This window comes from Pholcus phalangioides, unplaced genomic scaffold (assembly GCF_987345545.1).
Source record: "Pholcus phalangioides strain wild (caught in Gottingen) unplaced genomic scaffold, Ppha-v1.0 ptg000008l_1, whole genome shotgun sequence".
NCBI classification, from domain to species: Eukaryota; Metazoa; Arthropoda; class Arachnida; order Araneae; family Pholcidae; genus Pholcus; species Pholcus phalangioides.
The window spans coordinates 47,130,073-47,151,101 of NW_028301601.1; the positions used below are offsets into that span (position 1 = coordinate 47,130,073).

At 36.3% G+C, this 21,029-nt stretch overlaps 1 protein-coding gene across 2 annotated transcripts in view; it reads left to right on the plus strand.

Annotated features, from left to right (window-relative positions):
* Positions 1-21,029, plus strand: part of Plc21C (Phospholipase C at 21C) — a 326,807-nt gene that overhangs the window by 188,607 nt on the left and 117,171 nt on the right. For both annotated transcript variants that reach the window (XM_089234814.1, XM_089234813.1), the window contains exon 4: positions 12,747-12,887. In XM_089234814.1, the coding sequence (XP_089090940.1) occupies positions 12,747-12,887 (141 nt within the window). The remainder of the gene's footprint in view (positions 1-12,746; positions 12,888-21,029) is intronic.

Here is a 21,029-nt window from a genome sequence, read left to right on the forward strand (position 1 = left end):
TTATCTGTCAAATTTACTTATTTATTTTATTTTCCTTGAGTCGCCGCGGAGCCCCTGGGAAGTGCACATGGAGCCCTAAGGACTCCGCGGAGCACCGGTTGAGAAGTGATCTGCTCTATGGAAGTGATTCCCCTAAAATGTTTTTAACATGCGTGCTTTTCAATAGGGATACAGATTCGAATTTTCACTTAATATGGTAAATAGCAGAATAGCTTATGGTAAAATATCAAAAATAAGGTATCCTACCAGCTTTTTAAAAAAAAGGAGGAGGAAAATTTGCACATTCGTGCTTCTGGCATGAGGGTGACGGCATATGCCCGCGTTGCGCATGTGGTTGAGAAAAATACATACCCGGTCGAAATTTGTACATGTCTCGGGGAAGAAATTTGTCTAGTCCTGGTAAAACCCTTTTCCTTGTGGATGTATGGAGACACGAGCCATGTAGGGGAATTACGAGGAGGTATGAAAATGGTCTAAAAAGTATTTGGCATATAATCTCCGGCAATATATTTTCCATGTGCACTTTGGATTTTAAATACAATTTAATGTAATTTAGTCGCGTAATCCTGAAGATGAAACCAGGTCATTCTCTAATAGGAGCTTGGCTTTACCTTGTCTTGTGCTCCTGGAAGGATAAAAGACCGCGAATCCATTACCGCGCCCACGCTGTCGAGTGTAACGGGTGTATAAATGCAATTAATTACAATGCGATTACCGCGTATTGAAGGGGAAAATAATGATCCCATCGGATACTTATCTTTTGGCCGCGGGAAGCATTATTAGCTTAAATGATAATTATTTCGTCACTTCTCTCTCCACGTACCTACAGTTAATATTCGTGTCTTGATGATGACGTGCCACGCCCTGTCATAAAAGGACAGGTAAATGGTTAAAAGGGAGAAAACGCACACATAATTGAGTGACTCGGTTACTGTGGTGTGCGCTACGGCGGATGAAAAGGGGAACCTGTTGATTCGATGACGTGCGTTTGTGTTGGAGTTGTCATCATGGATATGCCATGTTTAATCATTCATGTTGTTTATGGAAGCGGACCGTATGGAACCTCACGGAAGATTACCATTCATAGTATTCGGTGGAAGGTCCCCTCCATGCTATATAAGCGCGGTATAAAATTTTGAACATTAATATTAAATTGCCTGGCAAGAGTGTAAGAGGGAAAATTAATGAGTTATAAAACGATATTAAGTGAAATTAGTGGGTATCAAATGAGAACGTATATCTGGATATCTTATTTCCCCGCCCCCCGAAGTTTCCATTGGATACCTGTCATTGTGCAACAACGGTCACCATTATTGTGCAGTTGAGTCTCTCTAATGGGCCATCCAATCCCATTCAATATAAAACTCAAAAGATTCAATAAAATCATATTTTTAAGAAAAAATATAAAGATTTCCGCACCTATAATTTCTGTATGGAAGAGAAATGCACATAGATATCACTTGAAGGCTGTAGCGCCTGCTGCCACCTGTAGGATAAAGCCCAAGTCTGTACCCTAAATCGTCTATATAATCCTATAAGCGAGGTAATATAATAGCTTGTAATACTCTTAGTTACAAATTATAACTTGATTTCTTTTTCCGACGGCAACAATGCGGAAAATTGTAATCGGAGGTTTGACTAATTTTACGTTTTGAACTGATTACCGCATTTTTTTAAATTTTCGTATTTCTTTCAAAATTTCGATCATTAAACAAAATTATCACTTTCGACATTTTTTATGCAAATGAATCAGGAATGTGAAAAATCGACCATCGCCGCTCACTGTTGGCAAGAGGGCCATGGATTCAAATTTCAAGAGGCGACAGTTTTTCACTATAAGTCAAGTCCACAGTTGATTTAGATTTCTACGAAGGCACATATATTCGGGCCTTCAAAAATACACTAGTTAACGATAATAACTCTACACCCCCCGATTGCAACACCATGGCTTAAATTCATTTCGAGCGGGAATTATAAGAAAATTCGAATAGACCAATCGGATAGCACTATTCCGCAAGTGTCCAATCAGGACGCTGCATTATTATCTCACGCAGACTCACAGCTTCATTCTTTCCACGAAGTTTGAAGTGAACAGACGTACTTCTTCCGCTGAGCAACCGAGAGTTGAGATTTGGTATTCAACCCAAGTGGGAAACTCGGTCAGCGTGACTAGTGGTTAAATTTTCCTCTTAAGACGGGCGCCCATTGGTGTTGAAATGCATCAGGACTTTTTATTTCCGTGTATTTGCCTTATTCGTTGGTGTCTTCTTAATGAATCAGTTTGTTTTTAAAGTTTTTTACGTAAGTAAACCCAGGTGATAATATTATTGGGGGCATGTTAAATATTGATTCGGGCAGCTATTTGGTCATTGTACGGGCATGCAAATTCTTTAGGGTATGTCCGTCCCTGATCTAAAAACCCTCACATCATACTATCGTCGGATTTCGAATCGTTCACACGTTTAGGCATAGACTGCAAAAGCTTCCTTCAACGAATCACTGCCTACTATAAAGCGTGTATAAGAGATGTGAAAACGGCAAAACCTCCGTTATTCCGAAATGGAGGAAAATTTCTGACTTGTATTTGCGAGGATGAATTTCTGTATTCAAATTCCGTGAGTTGTATAATTTCCCGAGACGAGAGGCAGAACGGATCGGACAAGAGTTCTCTCTTCCGAAAATTTCTGGAATATTTTCACGCATAATGAAACGCCGTTAGCTGCAGATGCGCATATTTCAATATCGAATGCATTTCCGCCGAATCCGAGATATCAATTGATCGGAGCAGGATAGGAGTAAGAGAGGGGATATGGGATATACATATGTGTGTTCTCGTCTCGTTTTTGTGGCATCTCCCTAGATTGATTAGCATTAGCGTATATGTGTGTGTACGTGAAACGGATGAATCCGGGAATTTCCACTGTATAGATACGCATTCTCGCGTTTTTGGAGAGGATAATCGGTAATTGATAATGCCATAATACTCGTTTTGATGGATCGATCAGGATCAGGGATGCGCAACCTTTTCATTCTGTGGGCCAGATATGCGATATCGCTATCCCTCGCGAGCCAGAAATTGGTGTATATGTTACGGTAAATGTGATAAATCGATTATATATATATTGTATACGTATTATGCATACTTAACCGGTTATTATGCATACTTACCAATCCTCTCGAAAAATTCGATAAATTTATCAAATATGCATTATACTGAAGCGTCGTTGATAAATTTGATAAATACTTAAAATTTATCGCTTTTATCTGTGCTTATTCATAATACCCCCCACAGGGGCTTACGTAAGATCAACCTTTCTAGGGACACAAAAATTCTTTTCCCGAGAAATTTTGAGTTATCACCCTTCAAAAAAGCATTCAAATTGACAGAAATAGCCGCAACAGGCCTACAACGAAACAATCAATCATTACACTTCCCTTATAGTTAGAAAATTTGACGGCAGATGGCAGCACGCTACACATTACAAGCATTACACAGAACGTTAGGTGAACGACACGCACATGCAGTTTCCAGCAATGACCCAAGTTTTCTTTCACCACCTGCTAAAATGGCTTCATTAAGACAGAACGGCGGGCCATGATCTGTTTAGGAGGAGGAGAGCGTAATCTGTGATTGTTTCAATCCTGGTATATGCCTATTTCCGATGAACTAGGGAACCTGGTAAAAACTTCGGCGTGTTGCGTTTTGGAACCGTTCAAGAGCAATAACATTAGGATTTCTAGCAGGAGCTGCGTAAAGTAATGTAGGTATCAAATTGTACAAAATGAGTTTGTTGTTTATAGGAAGGGCCTGCAAATTTTGCCAACTGGGTTTTTTTAGCTTTTTCAGTACCTTCAGAACAGTGATGGGCGAATGAAAGACGTTCTTCGAAAATAACAGTATGGTATTTATGTGTATCAGATGAATGAATAATGTTTCCTTTCACGTTTACTTGGGGGAAGCGCAGTTTTTGCCAGTTGCCCACGTGAAAACAGATTTTCTAGCAATCAATTGGGCTTGACTTCAACTTATTGGACCATCTTTTGAAGATTTGATAAAGCTTTCTTTACCTTTTTTAATCTGTACAAATTATGGCACGATCAACAGTATAAGTAGCTGTAATTCCTTTCTGTGCCGCTGGTAGAGGGCACCCCTATTTGCTTTCTTGAGAATCTTTTGAGACCAGGCCAAAATTGACTGTTAAAATTATTGTATGTCAATGTGTTTTAAATGAAAATTTTCAGCATTACTTCAATTTTGGTCGATACCTTCTCAAGAACCATTCGAGTCAGGTGCTCTTAGGGGTCATTCAAGTATTACGTCAGCATCGAAGGGTGGGAGGGGGGTTTCGGATTTGATGAGGGGAGGGGGGTTTGAAGGTTGCTTACGTCATCAACCACCTCTTTTTGAAGATATGAAATATTCTAAGCTGCTGACGAAATTTTGCTGACTGGGGGGGGGGGGAAAGTGGGGTCAGTGTTTTGCTGACAAGGAGGGGGGGGTCAAAAATGGCTGAAAATTTGCTTACGTAATACTTGAATGGTCCCTTACGCATACGTCGTGTCTTAACTTGAAAAACCACTTTAAACCGTTAAAAATGTGTGTGTCTCAAGGGCCATGCCCACAAATTTAATCACTTTTTCGTTCCCTGTAAAGAAATCACCGTGTGAGAATGAAGGGAAAAAGATGATGAAAGAATTTGGTTACACGCGAGTTCTTCTATTTCGGGTCTCTCTCAACGCGCTCCAACTATTATGGCTAACGACGGAATAAATCTCTGGTTATATCTGGTATTTAGTAGCGATTTCTCTCTTTTTATGTGTTATTGCGTGTGCGCTGATAAACATCCGTGTGTGTGATCGTTCCTCTAGAAATGTCACGAAAGTGTTCCGCTAAAAGTAATAATTTGTGCGGTCTGTGTAGCAGTTATTTGTGTCGGGGGGGTTCCGTTTTCTTACGCACTCCTTTTCCCCCGTCTAGTTTTAACCCTTTGCCCGAACGTTTAATTACGTCGCTGCTGCTGCCAATTGGAATTACGTGACTGGTTTTCCCGGGTACGAGAACTCATATTTTCATTAGTTCTCCGCTTAACGTCCTCATCCATCACTTATTTTGTGTGGTACCACGTTACGCAAACACGCTCAGTGTTATAAATCGCATTGATGTGCGCTCAACGTCGTCCGAGATAGTGGTTCGTTTTTCCCCACTTTGATTTTTATTAACTTCTTGCTTTGTTATTTACTGTTGTTCGGATCTGGATTCATTCTAGTAAAAATTACTTACATATTTCAGTAGAATACCGTAACTACGAAACCCCCTATCTGACATTGAGATCGAAATATTATTCTATGCCAGGACTGGACAAATAAATCCCAGGTGCCAGATCACCATGGCGACTGTAAAATTGAAATTAGCACTTAAAATGTTAGGATTGATGCCTAATAATGTTTTAAATTAGGGGCCATTCAAGTATTACGTCAGCATAGAGGGAGGGGGGGGGAGAGTGGGTTTCGCATTTGCTGACTTTTGGATGACAAGGGGGGAGGGGGGTTTGAAGGTTGCTTACGTCATCAACCACCCCTTTTTGAAGATATGAAATATTCTAAGCAGCTAACGAAATTTTGCTGACAGGGGGAGGGGGTCAGTATTTTGCTGACTTTTGCTGACAAGGGAAGGTCAAAAATGGCTGACAATTTGCTTACGTAATACTTGAATGGCCTCTTAGAGTTAGGACAATATAAGAATTTTTGAATTCATATCAGCAGCTGATATGAATATGGAATGGAGGTTGCTATGGAATTTTGAAAGAAATATTATTTTAGGACCAGTTTTTCTTTAGAAGAAAAATGTTTGGCTCCTAAAAAAATTTTTTTTTTGGCCGCCTAGATTTTCTGTGATTTGTCAAGCCTTGCTCTACGCTGCATATGCTTTTGAATTCTAACGAAAGAGAGGAAAGTATATCATTTTTTTATGGCGGTGTTCTTCATTTTTAACCTGCAGACCGGTAAAAATAAAAGAAACAATTTTTGGCCCAGTGAAAAATGAATAAATAAAATTAATTTGTGACCCGGCAGACGATAAATAAAAAGGAAGAATGATTTGTGGACTGCCAGGAAATAAAACAAATTAATAGGGGAAAAGAACTATTTGTGGACCATTTAATGATAAATGAAAAGGAGGAATAATTTGCGGACAGGTAAACATAAATAAAGAGTATTTGCGGACTGGCAAGAAGATAAATAAAAACGCGGAATAACTTTCGGGCCGACAGAAAATAAATTTTGAAACAATTTGCGGACAGTTAAAAAAATGAAACAAATAAAGGAAGAGAAATAAAACGTGGGCTGGCAAAAGATAAATATGGAAAACTACTTGCGGAGTGTTCAAAAAAATAAAATGAAAAATTATTTGCTTACTGGCAAAAAAAATGAGTAGAGCAGGAGAATAATATTTGCGGAATAGCAAAGAGTAAATTATAGGAAATGATTGGCTTATATCAAAAATTGAAAGAAAAATTATTTGCTGACTAAGAAAAGATAAATGCAATAATAGGAGTAAATCGGAGACCATAATGAGGCCTGTACGATATCGTATTTTAACCGCTATTTCACCTTATCTGATTATTTCAGGCAGGGTTCACACTGGTGCGATACTACTACTACTATGCTACCCCAAACATGCACCTCGCCACATTCCTCTGCGGAATTTCTAACGAATTGATTTATATGTGTAGTGAACCTGACGTGAAGTTTGTTTCTGTGTAATGCTCGTTATGCGTGAGTGCCACCATCTGACATCAATTTTTTAACTATGAGTGAAATGTAATGGTTGAATACTTGTGACATTCTATAGGCCTGTTGCTCTCTGTGGCGAGATTTTTAACGTGAAGATCGGTTCCCATTTGCGACTGGCGCAATACTGCAAGCGATGCGACATGCAACTCGACACGTTTGGTTAAAAACCGGAATTCCAATGAGTAACAATGTGCTTAAGGCAAAGTTGGACGACTTATCAAACAAATCAATTACTCTGTAAATGATTTCGAAATCAATTTTTCAGATAAAAAAAATGATTAAGATATCATCAAAATGACCGTGACCGTTATGTAGAGTGCCGGACATAATTTCAAGGCCTACATCTCCATCATGGGGGACCACTAATGTCATGATCACTCATTACTAACTTCAAGAAAAAAAAAATTATATATATATATATATATATTTTTCGTAACTATTGCAAGGTTTACCCAGGATTCCCCAGGAAAAAGCAATGATTTTAATTGAATTTTTAATTTCCAATTTTTTTGAAGTCTATTTCGAAATATCGCAGTGCATACTCAGCCGTTACACGTAGTATCGGTCAATTATACTCTCTTCTTTTCTTTTGTATTTTCAAATCCATCAAAATGTATACGAGTAAAATCAGAAAATATCCAATATGGAAACGTAGATGACACTAAAAATCGAAACTAATTTATTTTTAGCGCTTAAATTTATCGAAACCTAAACTGTCTTGGAACCGACGCTCCGTTTCATCTTACAAATAACGATGGTACTAGTTTCAGTTTGAATCATAGTATGTTTCTATGTTTCATTTGGTACTTTTCGAATACTTTTTCTACTACAAGTTTTTTCTCGCCTTATAGAAATCAAATCTATATTAAATTTTATAACATTGTTTCATGTGTTTAGGTTCACGAAAAACATCGTACTTACCGATATATCAGTATACCCTATTTTGTTGTAGGCGGGCTCAGCTTTCTTGAATATTATTGAAATAGTTTATATTTAGACAAAAAAATTTTTTTCGGAAGAAAATGAAATCAAAAACATGCCGTTCAAATAAACATAAAATCAAAGTTTTGTCTGTTGGCAATAGATGTCTCTAGTGAAACCGGAACTAATTTACATTGAAAGGCATAATTATCGAAATGAAAAAATTGTTTTGAAACGGACTTCACATGGCATGATTACTCATATTAGAGCACTTCTTGGCCCCTTGCTTTAATATGAATCTTCCTTTGAAATGACTTCTGAAGAACAAAATTATTTTAACATTGCGTGAACGCATCATTTTTCAAGCCGGTACGGATATAACGTAGGTCGCGTACAACGAATAGTTTCGCTGTATTTTTCGACTTCGTTATAAGCGGGTTCCGCTGCATTTATAGCTCAATTTCGCTAATCGAATTTTGAGAGGCCAAATATATCTGGAGATTCGGTATATCCGATCTGATAATGAATAGCATTTGCGTTATGAATTACTATACATTTACGTACTATACGTTACTGTAATGCACTATATATACAATTACGTTTTCGAATTCCATAAAGTGCTATAAATTTACGTTTCTGTCCGTAATATCACCTTTTTTCAAATTTAGAATGGAATCTAACTAATTGCGCTCATTTTTTGTGCAACTGTGCACTTTTTTTTGGAGGGGGGGGGGGGGCATTGGACCAAATTTATTATTGGTGTAGAAGAGTGTTTGTCACCAGGTCAGTATATTGCCACATGAATTTCTGATTTTACCGAATTTACGAATGCCCTCGTGTCACCTAGTGTGGTATCAGTGAATTTGTGTCTCCTAGCACAGAGCATGGTGTTAATAAATAAGTATGTGAGTGTCTCCTATCATCGAGAGATGAAATAATCCGGAAATATTTTGGTGTCCCCTTGTCGTCATGTGCTGAATAATCCGCTTGTACTAATGTGTGAATAGTCCTTATCAAGACATGGTGATGCGGGCAAGGCAGTGAATTTAGGGGAAGAATAAAAACGGGTTGAAAATTTACAGATGTAAGGCAATCCCGTGCTTACTGGAATATTAAATTAGGGAAAGTGTAGAAAAGAAGAAAAGTAGAAAAATGTATTAAAGTAAAATGAGAAAGAAATGAATAAAAAAACATCTGTAAATAAAGTTATAGGACGTGATATGAGAAAAAAGAAAGAAAAAGGCATTTTGGAAGCTTCAACGCCTCTTGGCACATGTCATGCCGCTCCCACATTTAACAATATCCAGAGCCTCTGATTGTTTTAACGCGTGGAAGAAGTCTTTTTTTTTTTTTTAAGCATGCCAATAAGCAATTTTTTTACAATACAATAGGAAAAAAATACGATAAAAAAAGAAGACATTTTGTAAGCTTCAATCGACTCGTGACATGTCATGCCACGCCCATATCTAACAATATTCAGGAGCTCCGATTTTTTCAACACGTGGAAGCATGTCAATAAACCGTTTTTTCCCCAATACAATAAAAAAAACCACAGCAGATGCAATAAATAATACTGTATTATAAAAAAGATATATATATAATTTGGAATCTTCAACGCACCTCCTGGCATATATCATGCCTTCCACATATTTAACAATATGCAGGGGCTCCAATGGTTTCAACGAGATGAAGAAGTCACTTTTAAGCATGTCTATAATCCATTTTTTTTACAATGCAATAAAAAAAAAAAAAAGAGTTATTTTGGAAGTTTCAATGCCTCATGGCAAATGTCATGCTGCACCTATACTTAACAATATCCAGGAGCTCTAATTGTTTCAACGCGTGGAAGAAGTCATTTTTAAGCATGCCAATAAGCCATTCCCCACCCCCCCCCCTCGCCCTCCGCCGCCATCTTCTGGTGGTTTGAGATTACGTGTCAAGATGCGATTTACGTGAAACATTTGCGTTTTCGGAGTAAGAGAGAGAGAGGATGATGACGATGATCATGCCTCTTTTGCTGCTGCTGGGGAAATAAATGATGAACTCCTTCAGAGGCATTTCTTCTCAGTCTATTTTCTAGAACATTCTTCTAGTTATTTTTTTTTTTCTTGAGAGGGGGTTGTACAGAGGAAAGGCGCCGGGTTTATGTACTTTGCTGCGAATGCGTAACTATCTTCATGTCTGGAGGTAAATTCTTGCGAATGAACGAATTCTCGTTTTTTTTCCCCTACCCTATTCTGGTAAGTATGTGAGCTACCCTTTTGTTTTCTATGGGAAGAAAAAGTAAATAAAATACATTATCATTTACTCTTAGGAAGAGTACGAAAAAGTTTTTTTTTCCCTCTTTCTCGCCATGTTGCGGCTGCTCTATTTGGAAATAGGATGAGAAATCTTGAAAAACACACACACGGAATGGTACGCATCCCGCTCTTTATTTGCATCTTCTTTTTGCCTGTTAACGAAGTCTTTTCAGCTACTTCTTTCTTTTTTGTCCTTTATCTTCTTATTGTACTCTCAGGATAATAAAGAGAAAAGATTTAGTTGCCGTTGATCAACATTTACCAGCAGCCAGAAAATACTACTTTTTTTTCATCTTCTCTTCTACCACCAACATCAAAGGCAAATTCCTCTCTACCGTATGATTAAATAGTCTCTTGGCTTCATTCTTTGTGCTGTCATGCTTTCAGATTAGTTCAATGTTTTTTAGTTTTTTGTGAAAAATCGTATTAAGAGTTTTTCCCTTTTTGTTTTTAGTTCGATTTTTTTTAACCGACAAGTAGTGTGTGTGATGCATGTAGGAATAACGTTATCCTTAAAAAAAAACTTGTTTACTTTGATATTACTTGAATAAAAAATGGAGCGTTCATTTCAGTAACTGCTGACATTGTGTTTTTTCAATCGGTTTGCGTTTTAACCATAATATTTTTAAATTCCATTCGTTCTTTTAAGTCGTTGCTTTTGGAGTGAAGCTTTACGAGGGTAGCGAGATGCCTCAGAAAAACCGGGACTGTCCCGGTTTTTACGAACAAATGGATCCGCTGAAAATCAGTTTTCGTCGAAAATTCCCCATTTACGTAAGATGAAATTATGGTCAAGCATCAAAAACAGATCGGAACAACGGGGAAGGTTTTTCAAACAGCTATGTCTGGTCACCCCTAACTGTGTAAGTCACCCTAACAATGTCTGGTCACATTGCTTAGGTGAAGCCTCGTACATTCTTACACATTATCGTCCAACCAATCCAGTTAATATTTCTTGATTGTAAGAAAGTTTTGTAAATCTTTATGAAATTTATCTCGCTGTTTTTATTAAATTTATATACTTCAGAATTTTTGGACTATTTCTCGGCACCCTTGTCCAATCGCGAGGCATTTTTGTTTGTTCATCACTTAAAGCCAGTGGTGAACCCGCGGCACGCGTACCACAAGTGGCACGTGAACGCTTTTCAGTAAAATTGAAGAAATTATATTAATTTTTCAATAAAAGACAATTGTCTTCAACTTTTAAACAATCCTTTTCTTATGAACGATGGTCTTGTTTGCTACTAAACCTATATTTAGTATGGTTGGCACTCATGATTAAAATAACTATGTGATGACTTTCTATTCAATGCCTTTTCTGTTCGGTTTTTCATCTTTAAGCATAGGTGTTGGACGTCCCATGTGTACGATTCAGGATCGTCCACATGGGGGAAACATACAATTGCACAATCTGCATTGCTATAATCGAATTTATAACACACTGTGTAACTCACTGAAGGGCAAACTGAACATTTTCGAAAATAAGGCGACAGCTGAACAATATCGTAGAAACGGAGAGAATGCTCGTGCCGCGTAATTAGGGGTCATTCAAGTATTACGTCAGCATAGGTGGGGGGGGGGGTTTGGATGATGCTTACGTCATCAACCGCCCTTTATGAAAATATGAAATATTCTTAATGGCATCTTACTCGGTGCGCCAAAAACGGGAGAAAACCTTTCGCTAGTTTGTGGGCACCTGAACTAACATTCTTCCTAATGATAAATATCTTACATAGCCAAATTCATCGATCTCTAAATGTTTCACGGATTCTTCAGGTGGTCAGGAAATGTGTCCGGGCCGCTTAAGTGCTCTGGAACTGTGCAACGCATCACTCAAGTGATCCGTAATTATGCTACGGATCACTTAAGTAATCTGGGAATGTTCCGCGGGTAACTTGAGTGATGTAGAACTGCACTGGAGGGGGCCGCTTAAATACTCTAAAATTGTGCTACATGTCACTCGAGGAATCTCTAAATGTGTCACGAGCCTACTTCAGTGATTTGAAAATGTGCCACGGGCCGTTTAAATTCTCCGGAATTGTGCCACGGGTCATTTAAGCGATCTGTAAATGTGCCGCTAAGTTCATTTTTACAAAATTGCGTTTGAGAGGGCAAGCCGCATTAGATAACCTTCAGGGCCACATTTGGTCCGCGGGTCAAAGATTTACAATATATGGCTTAAAGGGTGAATCGCAATGAATTTCTTAAAGAGAAATTTTCAGTTCTTACGCATGAGCCCCCTATGCCCCCCTACCGCGTACATTTCTGATCCCACCAATATGCGTTAGGAGTGGGGGGGGGGCAGTGCGGATGAAATTTTACTGATAATGGGGGAGGGGGGGGAGAGTCAAAAATGGATAATACTTGAACGGTCCCTTACGGGACGTATGTTCTGCTTCCTAAAATTCGTAGAGTGGCTTACGCATCGAAAATAATCTTGATTTTGACACGGCTTGCGGAAAGATTGGCCACTTCGCCATCGTGCCGCATCATGCGCATTGGAACCCCCAATCTCTTTGTATAATTTTATCCTTGAAAAAAATAACTCGCGGCATCTCAGTGCCGATGCACGTCACCTTGAATCGCTATTGCGTGACGTTGGAAATACTGGCCTAGAAATATATGTTCCATCTTGCAATAATTTTTCTTTCGTAAAATCGAACCCTTTGCATATAGAAATCATAGTCTCTGAGCTATATGTTCTATATAAACTTTTTTTAAAATTTCATTTAGGAAGGCAAACTTCGTGACTCGGTGACGATGGGTGCCCCCGATACGCCCTTAGAAGACAAGCAAGTCACTGTTGTCTATGGTGCGGACCTCGTCAACATTAGTTTCGTAAACTTCTGCTGCAACTGCAAGGAAACTGCCCAGGTAAATAAGAAAAACACTGAGAAACATCTTACTTTGCTGAATGAATGCTTACGATGTTTTTCACTCTACACAAATCAGATAGCTACTATCACTCGTAAATATTTTTTTACGGGATGTGATGATGGTGGACGTTTTATAATTACTTTACTTTTTATACTTATTAATATTTTTATATTACATTATTTAACATCAAATTGCACCGTGAATGGTGCAATATATACTTGATCACAATCAGCATCACACAACGAGTTTTGAACGCTCAAGGAATAGAAAAAAAACAGCGAGGTCAATGGCGTTTGGAAACAGAAGCTAAAGTGAAGTTAAACTTTTAGTTCTGTTGGTCCCGATCAACCCCTTTCTAGAAAATTTTTTTCCCTCATCGCCTCCAATTCAAGTGAACCTATAGGATACTATGGTATGCCCTCATCTTCGACTGGCTCCCCCGGAACATTCAATCGCTTAGAGCAGCGGTACTCAACCTCTTTTTGACCCACGGAGCCCTTTCTATGGCGGAGTCCCAGACGCCTATTTTTTATTTATTCAAAGTTTCTGACTTATTATTCAAAAAATATTAATAATTATTTTTTAATTTTATTTTAGTTTTATATTTATTTTTTCAAAAATATTAATAATTATTTTTCTTTAAATTTACTGGGTTTTTATTTTTCTCGATTTTTCGCACCGGTTGAGAACCGCTTTCTTAGAGGATATTTCTACTGTGGGGATCGTTATGGCATATACTGATCGTTACGGCATGAGTGCCCAAAGTTTCAACTATGTGAGCATAGGGGGTAAAGTTGTGTTGGGCCCTAGAACCGCCCTACTTTAATGTATTTGCAACCATAACCATATTACAAATGCATTTGTTATGGAAAATGTGATAACCTAATACCCAGTAATTATATCGATTTAATCGCCAATCGCCTTGGTAAGATTCTTATGAATTTCACTATTCATCACTTTTACCGGCAACTACACATAATACCCAAGCGTCGTTGGTAAATTTGATATGTGCTAAATTAGTTATCACTTCTGCCGGTGATATCAGCTTCGGATTATACATAATCCTTACCTTGCGAATTTGATTAATACTTAAAATTAATCGCTTTTACCAGTGATTATGAATAATCCTAAATAACCCTGTATCGGGGATGGGAAAATTTGTTGAATAGCAGTTCGTTATATCGAGGTCCGATTGCAGAAACCATCAAATAAAAAAAATTATTGGAGTTATTTCGGTGTGTTCGGAAAAATGATTAGGAGTTATTTATGATTATTTCCGATTGAGACTGATTCAAAAGCATGATAATCTAAGTCCAAAGTGGGTGATATCGCCCCCGGGGAAATGGAATGATCCGGGGCCGTACAAACTCTGGTATGGAATAGGATTCTATGGGTTGACTTGAATTGGAAAGTGGGTGGTAAGAGCAAGAAAAAAATCTGAAGAATGTGGCAGTAGCACGAAAAGTATGAAAACGTCTGATCTAAATAATAAACCTCCGTATTTAGATGATTGGGGAGGGGGAATATGAAATGGATTATAAATGTGATAGTAGAAGCTACATATACGACATTGCTCCGTAGACACAACATTAACTGAAATGCGCCTCCGGTTCCCCCCCCCCCTTTTTTTAACATGCCCCCCACGTGACGAGTTGAATAACAAGGCAATGATATCCATTGCCTTGCAATTCTGGGAATTTTCTGATTATTTTTTGAAATTCTAGGAATTATATAGTGATACATTAGCACATTTTCCAAAATTCTTTAATATCCGGCTAATTTTCCGAAATTCTCGGAATTTCCAGTTCATTTTCCGAAATTCTGGGAATTTCCAGTTCATTTTCCGAAATTCTGGGAATTTTCTCCTTATTTTCCGAAATTCTAGGAATTTTCTGCATATTTCCGAAATTCTGGGAATTTTCCGCATATTTTCCAAAATTCTGGGAATTTTCTGTTTATTTTCCGAAATTCTGAGAATTTCCGGCCCATTTTCCGAAATTCTGGGAATTTTCTGCTTATTTTCCGAAATTCTGGGAATTTTCTGCTTATTTTCAGAAATTCTGGGAATTTCCTGCATATTTTCCGAAATTCTAGGAATTTTCTGCTTATTTTCCGAAATTCTGGGAATTTTCTGCTTATTTTCCAAGATTCTGGGATTTCCTGCCTTATTTTTTCGAAATTCTGGGAATTTTCTGTTTATTTTCCGAAATTCTGGGAATTTCCTGCATATTTTCCGAAATTCTGAGAATTTCCTGCATATTTTCCGAAAATCTGGGAATTTTTTGCATATTTTCCAAAATTCTGGGAATTCCTGCCTTATTTTTCCGAAATTCTCGGAATTTTCTGTTTATTTTCCGAAATTCTGGGAATTTCCAGTTCATTTTCTGAAATTCTGGGTATTTCCAGTTCATTTTCCGAAATTCTGGGAATTTTCTCCTTATTTTCCGAAATTCTAGGAATTTCTGGCTCATTTTCTGAAATTCTAGGAATTTTCTGCTTATTTTCCGAAATTCTCGGAATTCCCGCTTTATTTTCCGAAATTCTCGGAATTCCCGCTTTATTTTCCGAAATTCTGGGAATTTGCTGCATATTTTCCGAAATTCTGAGAATTTCCGTCCCATTTGCCGAAATTCTGGGAATTTTCCGCATATTTTTCGAAATTCTGGGAATTTTCTGCTTATTTTCCGAAATTCTGAGAATTTCCTGAATATTTTCCGAAATTCTGGGAATTTTCTGCATATTTTCCGAAATTCTGGGAATTTCCTGCATATTTTCCGAAATTCTGGGAATTTCCTGCATATTTTCCGAAATTCTAATAATTTTCTGCTTATTTTCCGAAATTCTGGGAATTTACAGTTTATTTTCCGAAATTCTGGGAATTTTCTGCTTATTTTCCAAAATTCTGAGAATTTCCTGCATATTTTCCGAAATTCTGGGAATTTCCTGCATATTTTCCGAAATTCTGAGAATTTCCTGCATATTTTCCGAAAATCTGGGAATTTCCTGTTTATTTTCCGAAATTCTGGGAATTTTCTGCATATTTTCCGAAATTCTGGGAATTTCCTGCATATTTTCCGAAATTCTCGGAATTTTCTGCATATTTTCTGAAATTCTTGGAATTTTCTGCATATTTTCTTAAATTCTCGGAATTTTCTGCATATTTTCTTAAATTCTGGGAATTTCTGCATATTTCCTCTCATTCTGGGAATTTCCAGCTCATTTGTCCCAGTTTTGCAAGTCTATCGTATTTCCGAGATTCTTGTTCTTTTTTAATAATCGAAAAGTATGGGAAAATTACGTAAATTTTTTAATCAAGTTTCCTTATCATTGAATTAAAAAAAAAACACACAAGTATGACCTTTTTGTTGTATGTTGACGATTCTTTTATGAAAAAGACGTTTTTGAAAATTTTAATAGTATATAGAATTCCCATTCTGTCCTTTCTAAATTCAAATTATAAAAAATGGTATGAACATGTTTGTAATTGCTATGAGAGGTCTAAATTGAAATTCTTATAATTCAGTTAAAGATATGTTTTAATCAAAGAATATATTTTAGCTATCATTTTAGCATTCACAAGCCCAGATGTTTCGTAAAGTTAATTTCTCGATGAAAATAATTTTCCCCTTTACACCTTAGTTTACACCTGCTGAAAATCGGAAGAAAGCCAACTCCATTGAAACAAAATATGGAATTTTGTGATTTCTAAATGACTTAAAGTGTTAATGGGTATATACTGCAGCAAAATAATTAGTTTATTTTCAAATTATCTGTTTTTCCATTGCACGTCAAAATTCAAATAGCGTTGCTGAATGGCGAGTGCGCTTTTAAACATAAGAAATTACACTTTGTGTTAGAAACAGTAGATTGACTTTTATTAATTATGAATGATGTTACTGCATACTACGGACTATTTATATTCAGACACAATAAAGAATGTAAACACATGCGTACATTCTTTATCCTGTCAGATATTTTTGAGTTAGAGAATTATCCGTTCAGTCCAAACATATAAAAGGTTTTCGGTTATACCAGGACGTTATAAATTATCAGTAACGTTAAATGCCGGCGTCCTGTACTCGGGACAAATATAAAGCCGCACTTTAATTCCAATGATGTAGCCAGGTTTATGTCAGGGGGGTGAGCGAAATGAAGGAGAGGTATCTATTTTCAAGTCATCAATTGTCGTGATATAATTTTAATACGCAAGTAAAATAACATAGATTCACCGAATCTTCAAATAAATTTCGCAAATTCTCGAAATATTCAGATCGTTTCCTGAGGCTATTGAGATTCTCCGCTTCTTTTCCAGAAACCCCAAATTATCAGCTTTTTTCCCCAGAAATCTCAGCGTCTTTGCCTAAACTCTGAATTTTCTGCCTATTTTCCAAAATTCCTGGAAATTCATGCTTATTTTCAGAAATTCTAGGAATTTTCTGCTTATTTTCCGAAATTCTGGGAATTTTCTCCTTATTTTCCGAAATTCTCGGAATTCCCGCTTTATTTTCCGAAATTCTGGGAATTTCCAGTTCATTTTCCGAAATTCTGGGAATTTCCAGTTCATTTTCCGAAATTCTAGGAATTTTCTCCTTATTTTCCGAAATTCTCGGAATTCCCGCTTTATTTTCCGAAATTCTGGGAATTTCCTGCATATTTTCCGAAATTCTAGGAATTTCCTGCATATTTTCCGAAATTCTAGGAATCTTCTGCTTATTTTCCGAAATTCTGGGAATTTCCAGTTTATTTTCCGAAATTCTGGGAATTTTCTGCTTATTTTCCAAAATTCTGGGAATTCCTGCCTTATTTTTCCGAAATTCTCGGAATTTTCTGTTTATTTTCCGAAATTCTGGGAATTTCCAGTTCATTTTCTGAAATTCTGGGTATTTCCAGTTCATTTTCCGAAATTCTGGGAATTTTCTCCTTATTTTCCGAAATTCTAGGAATTTCTGGCTCATTTTCTGAAATTCTAGGAATTTTCTGCTTATTTTCCGAAATTCTCGGAATTCCCGCTTTATTTTCCGAAATTCTCGGAATTCCCGCTTTATTTTCCGAAATTCTGGGAATTTGCTGCATATTTTCCGAAATTCTGGGAATTTGCTGCATATTTTCCGAAATTCTGAGAATTTCCGTCCCATTTGCCGAAATTCTGGGAATTTTCCGCATATTTTTCGAAATTCTGGGAATTTTCTGCTTATTTTCCGAAATTCTGAGAATTTCCTGAATATTTTCCGAAATTCTGGGAATTTTCTGCATATTTTCCGAAATTCTGGGAATTTCCTGCATATTTTCCGAAATTCTGGGAATTTCCTGCATATTTTCCGAAATTCTGGGAATTTCCTGCATATTTTCCGAAATTCTAATAATTTTCTGCTTATTTTCCGAAATTCTGGGAATTTACAGTTTATTTTCCGAAATTCTGGGAATTTCCTGCATATTTTCCGAAATTCTGGGAATTTCCTGCATATTTTCCGAAATTCTAGGAATTTTCTGCTTATTTTCCGAAATTCTGGGAATTTCCTGTTTATTTTCCGAAATTCTGGGAATTTTCTGCTTATTTTCCGAAATATTGAGAATTTCCTGCATATTTTCCGAAATTCTGGGAATTTCCTGCATATTTTCCGAAATTCTCGGAATTTTCTGCATATTTTCTGAAATTCTTGGAATTTTCTGCATATTTTCTTAAATTCTCGGAATTTTCTGCATATTTTCTTAAATTCTGGGAATTTCTGCATATTTCCTCTCATTCTGGGAATTTCCAGCTCATTTGTCCCAATTTTGCAAGTCTATCGTATTTCCGAGATTCTTGTTCTTTTTTAATAATCGAAAAGTATGGGAAAATTACGTAAATTTTTTAATCAAGTTTCCTTATCATTCAATGAAAAAAAAAACACACAAGTATGACCTTTTTGTTGTATGTTGACGATTCTTTTATGAAAAAGACGTTTTTGAAAATTTTAATAGTATATAGAATTCCCATTCTGTCCTTTCTAAATTCAAATTATAAAAAATGGTATGAACATGTTTGTAATTGCTATGAGAGGTCTAAATTGAAATTCTTATAATTCAGTTAAAGATATGTTTTAATCAAAGAATATATCTTAGCTATCATTTTAGCATTCACAAGCCCAGATGTTTCGTAAAGTTAATTTCTCGATGAAAATAATTTTCCCCTTTACACCTTAGTTTACACCTGCTGAAAATCGGAAGAAAGCCAACTCCATTGAAACAAAATATGGAATTTTGTGATTTCTAAATGACTTAAAGTGTTAATGGGTATATACTGCAGCAAAATAATTAGTTTATTTTCAAATTATCTGTTTTTCCATTGCACGTCAAAATTCAAATAGCGTTGCTGAATGGCGAGTGCGCTTTTAAACATAAGAAATTACACTTTGTGTTAGAAACAGTAGATTGACTTTTATTAATTATGAATGATGTTACTGCATACTACGGACTATTTATATTCAGACACAATAAAGAATGTAAACACATGCGTACATTCTTTATCCTGTCAGATATTTTTCAGTTAGAGAATTATCAGTTCAGTCCAAACATATAAAAGGTTTTCGGTTATACCAGGACGTTATAAATTATCAGTAACGTTAAATGCCGGCGTCCTGTACTCGGGACAAATATAAAGCCGCACTTTAATTCCAATGATGTAGCCAGGTTTATGTCAGGGGGGTGAGCGAAATGAAGGAGAGGTATCTATTTTCAAGTCATCAATTGTCGTGATATAATTTTAATACGCAAGTAAAATAACATAGATTCACCGAATCTTCAAATAAATTTCGCAAATTCTCGAAATATTCAGATCGTTTCCTGAGGCTATTGAGATTCTCCGCTTCTTTTCCAGAAACCCCAAATTATCAGCTTTTTTCCCCAGAAATCTCAGCGTCTTTGCCTAAACTCTGAATTTTCTGCCTATTTTCCAAAATTCCTGGAAATTCATGCTTATTTTCAGAAATTCTAGGAATTTTCTGCTTATTTTCCGAAATTCTGGGAATTTCCAGTTCATTTTCCGAAATTCTGGGAATTTTCTCCTTATTTTCCGAAATTCTCGGAATTCCCGCTTTATTTTCCGAAATTCTAGGAATTTCCAGTTTATTTTCCGAAATTCTGGGAATTTCCTGCATATTTTCCGAAATTCTGGGAATTTCCTGTTTATTTTCCGAAATTCTGGGAATTTTCTGCATATTTTCCGAAATTCTGGGAATTTCCTGCATATTTTCCGAAATTCTCGGAATTTTCTGCTTATTTTCCGAAATATTGAGAATTTCCTGCATATTTTCCGAAATTCTGGGAATTTCCTGCATATTTTCCGAAATTCTCGGAATTTTCTGCATATTTTCTGAAATTCTTGGAATTTTCTGCATATTTTCTTAAATTCTCGGAATTTTCTGCATATTTTCTTAAATTCTGGGAATTTCTGCATATTTCCTCTCATTCTGGGAATTTCCAGCTCATTTGTCCCAATTTTGCAAGTCTATCGTATTTCCGAGATTCTTGTTCTTTTTTAATAATCGAAAAGTATGGGAAAATTACGTAAATTTATTAATCAAGTTTCCTTATCATTGAATTAAAAAAAAAACACACAAGTATGACCTTTTTGTTGTATGTTGACGATTCTTTTATGAAAAAGACGTTTTTGAAAATTTTAATAGTATATAGAATTCCCATTCTGTCCTTTCTAAATTCAAATTATAAAAAATGGTATGAACATGTTTGTAATTGCTATGAGAGGTCTAAATTGAAATTCTTATAATTCAGTTAAAGATATGTTTTAATCAAAGAATATATTTTAGCTATCATTTTAGCATTCACAAGCCCAGATGTTTCGTAAAGTTAATTTCTCGATGAAAATAATTTTCCCCTTTACACCTTAGTTTACACCTGCTGAAAATCGGAAGAAAGCCAACTCCATTGAAACAAAATATGGAATTTTGTGATTTCTAAATGACTTAAAGTGTTAATGGGTATATACTGCAGCAAAATAATTAGTTTATTTTCAAATTATCTGTTTTTCCATTACACGTCAAAATTCAAATAGCGTTGCTGAATGGCGAGTGCGCTTTTAAACATAAGAAATTACACTTTGTGTTAGAAACAGTAGATTGACTTTTATTAATTATGAATGAT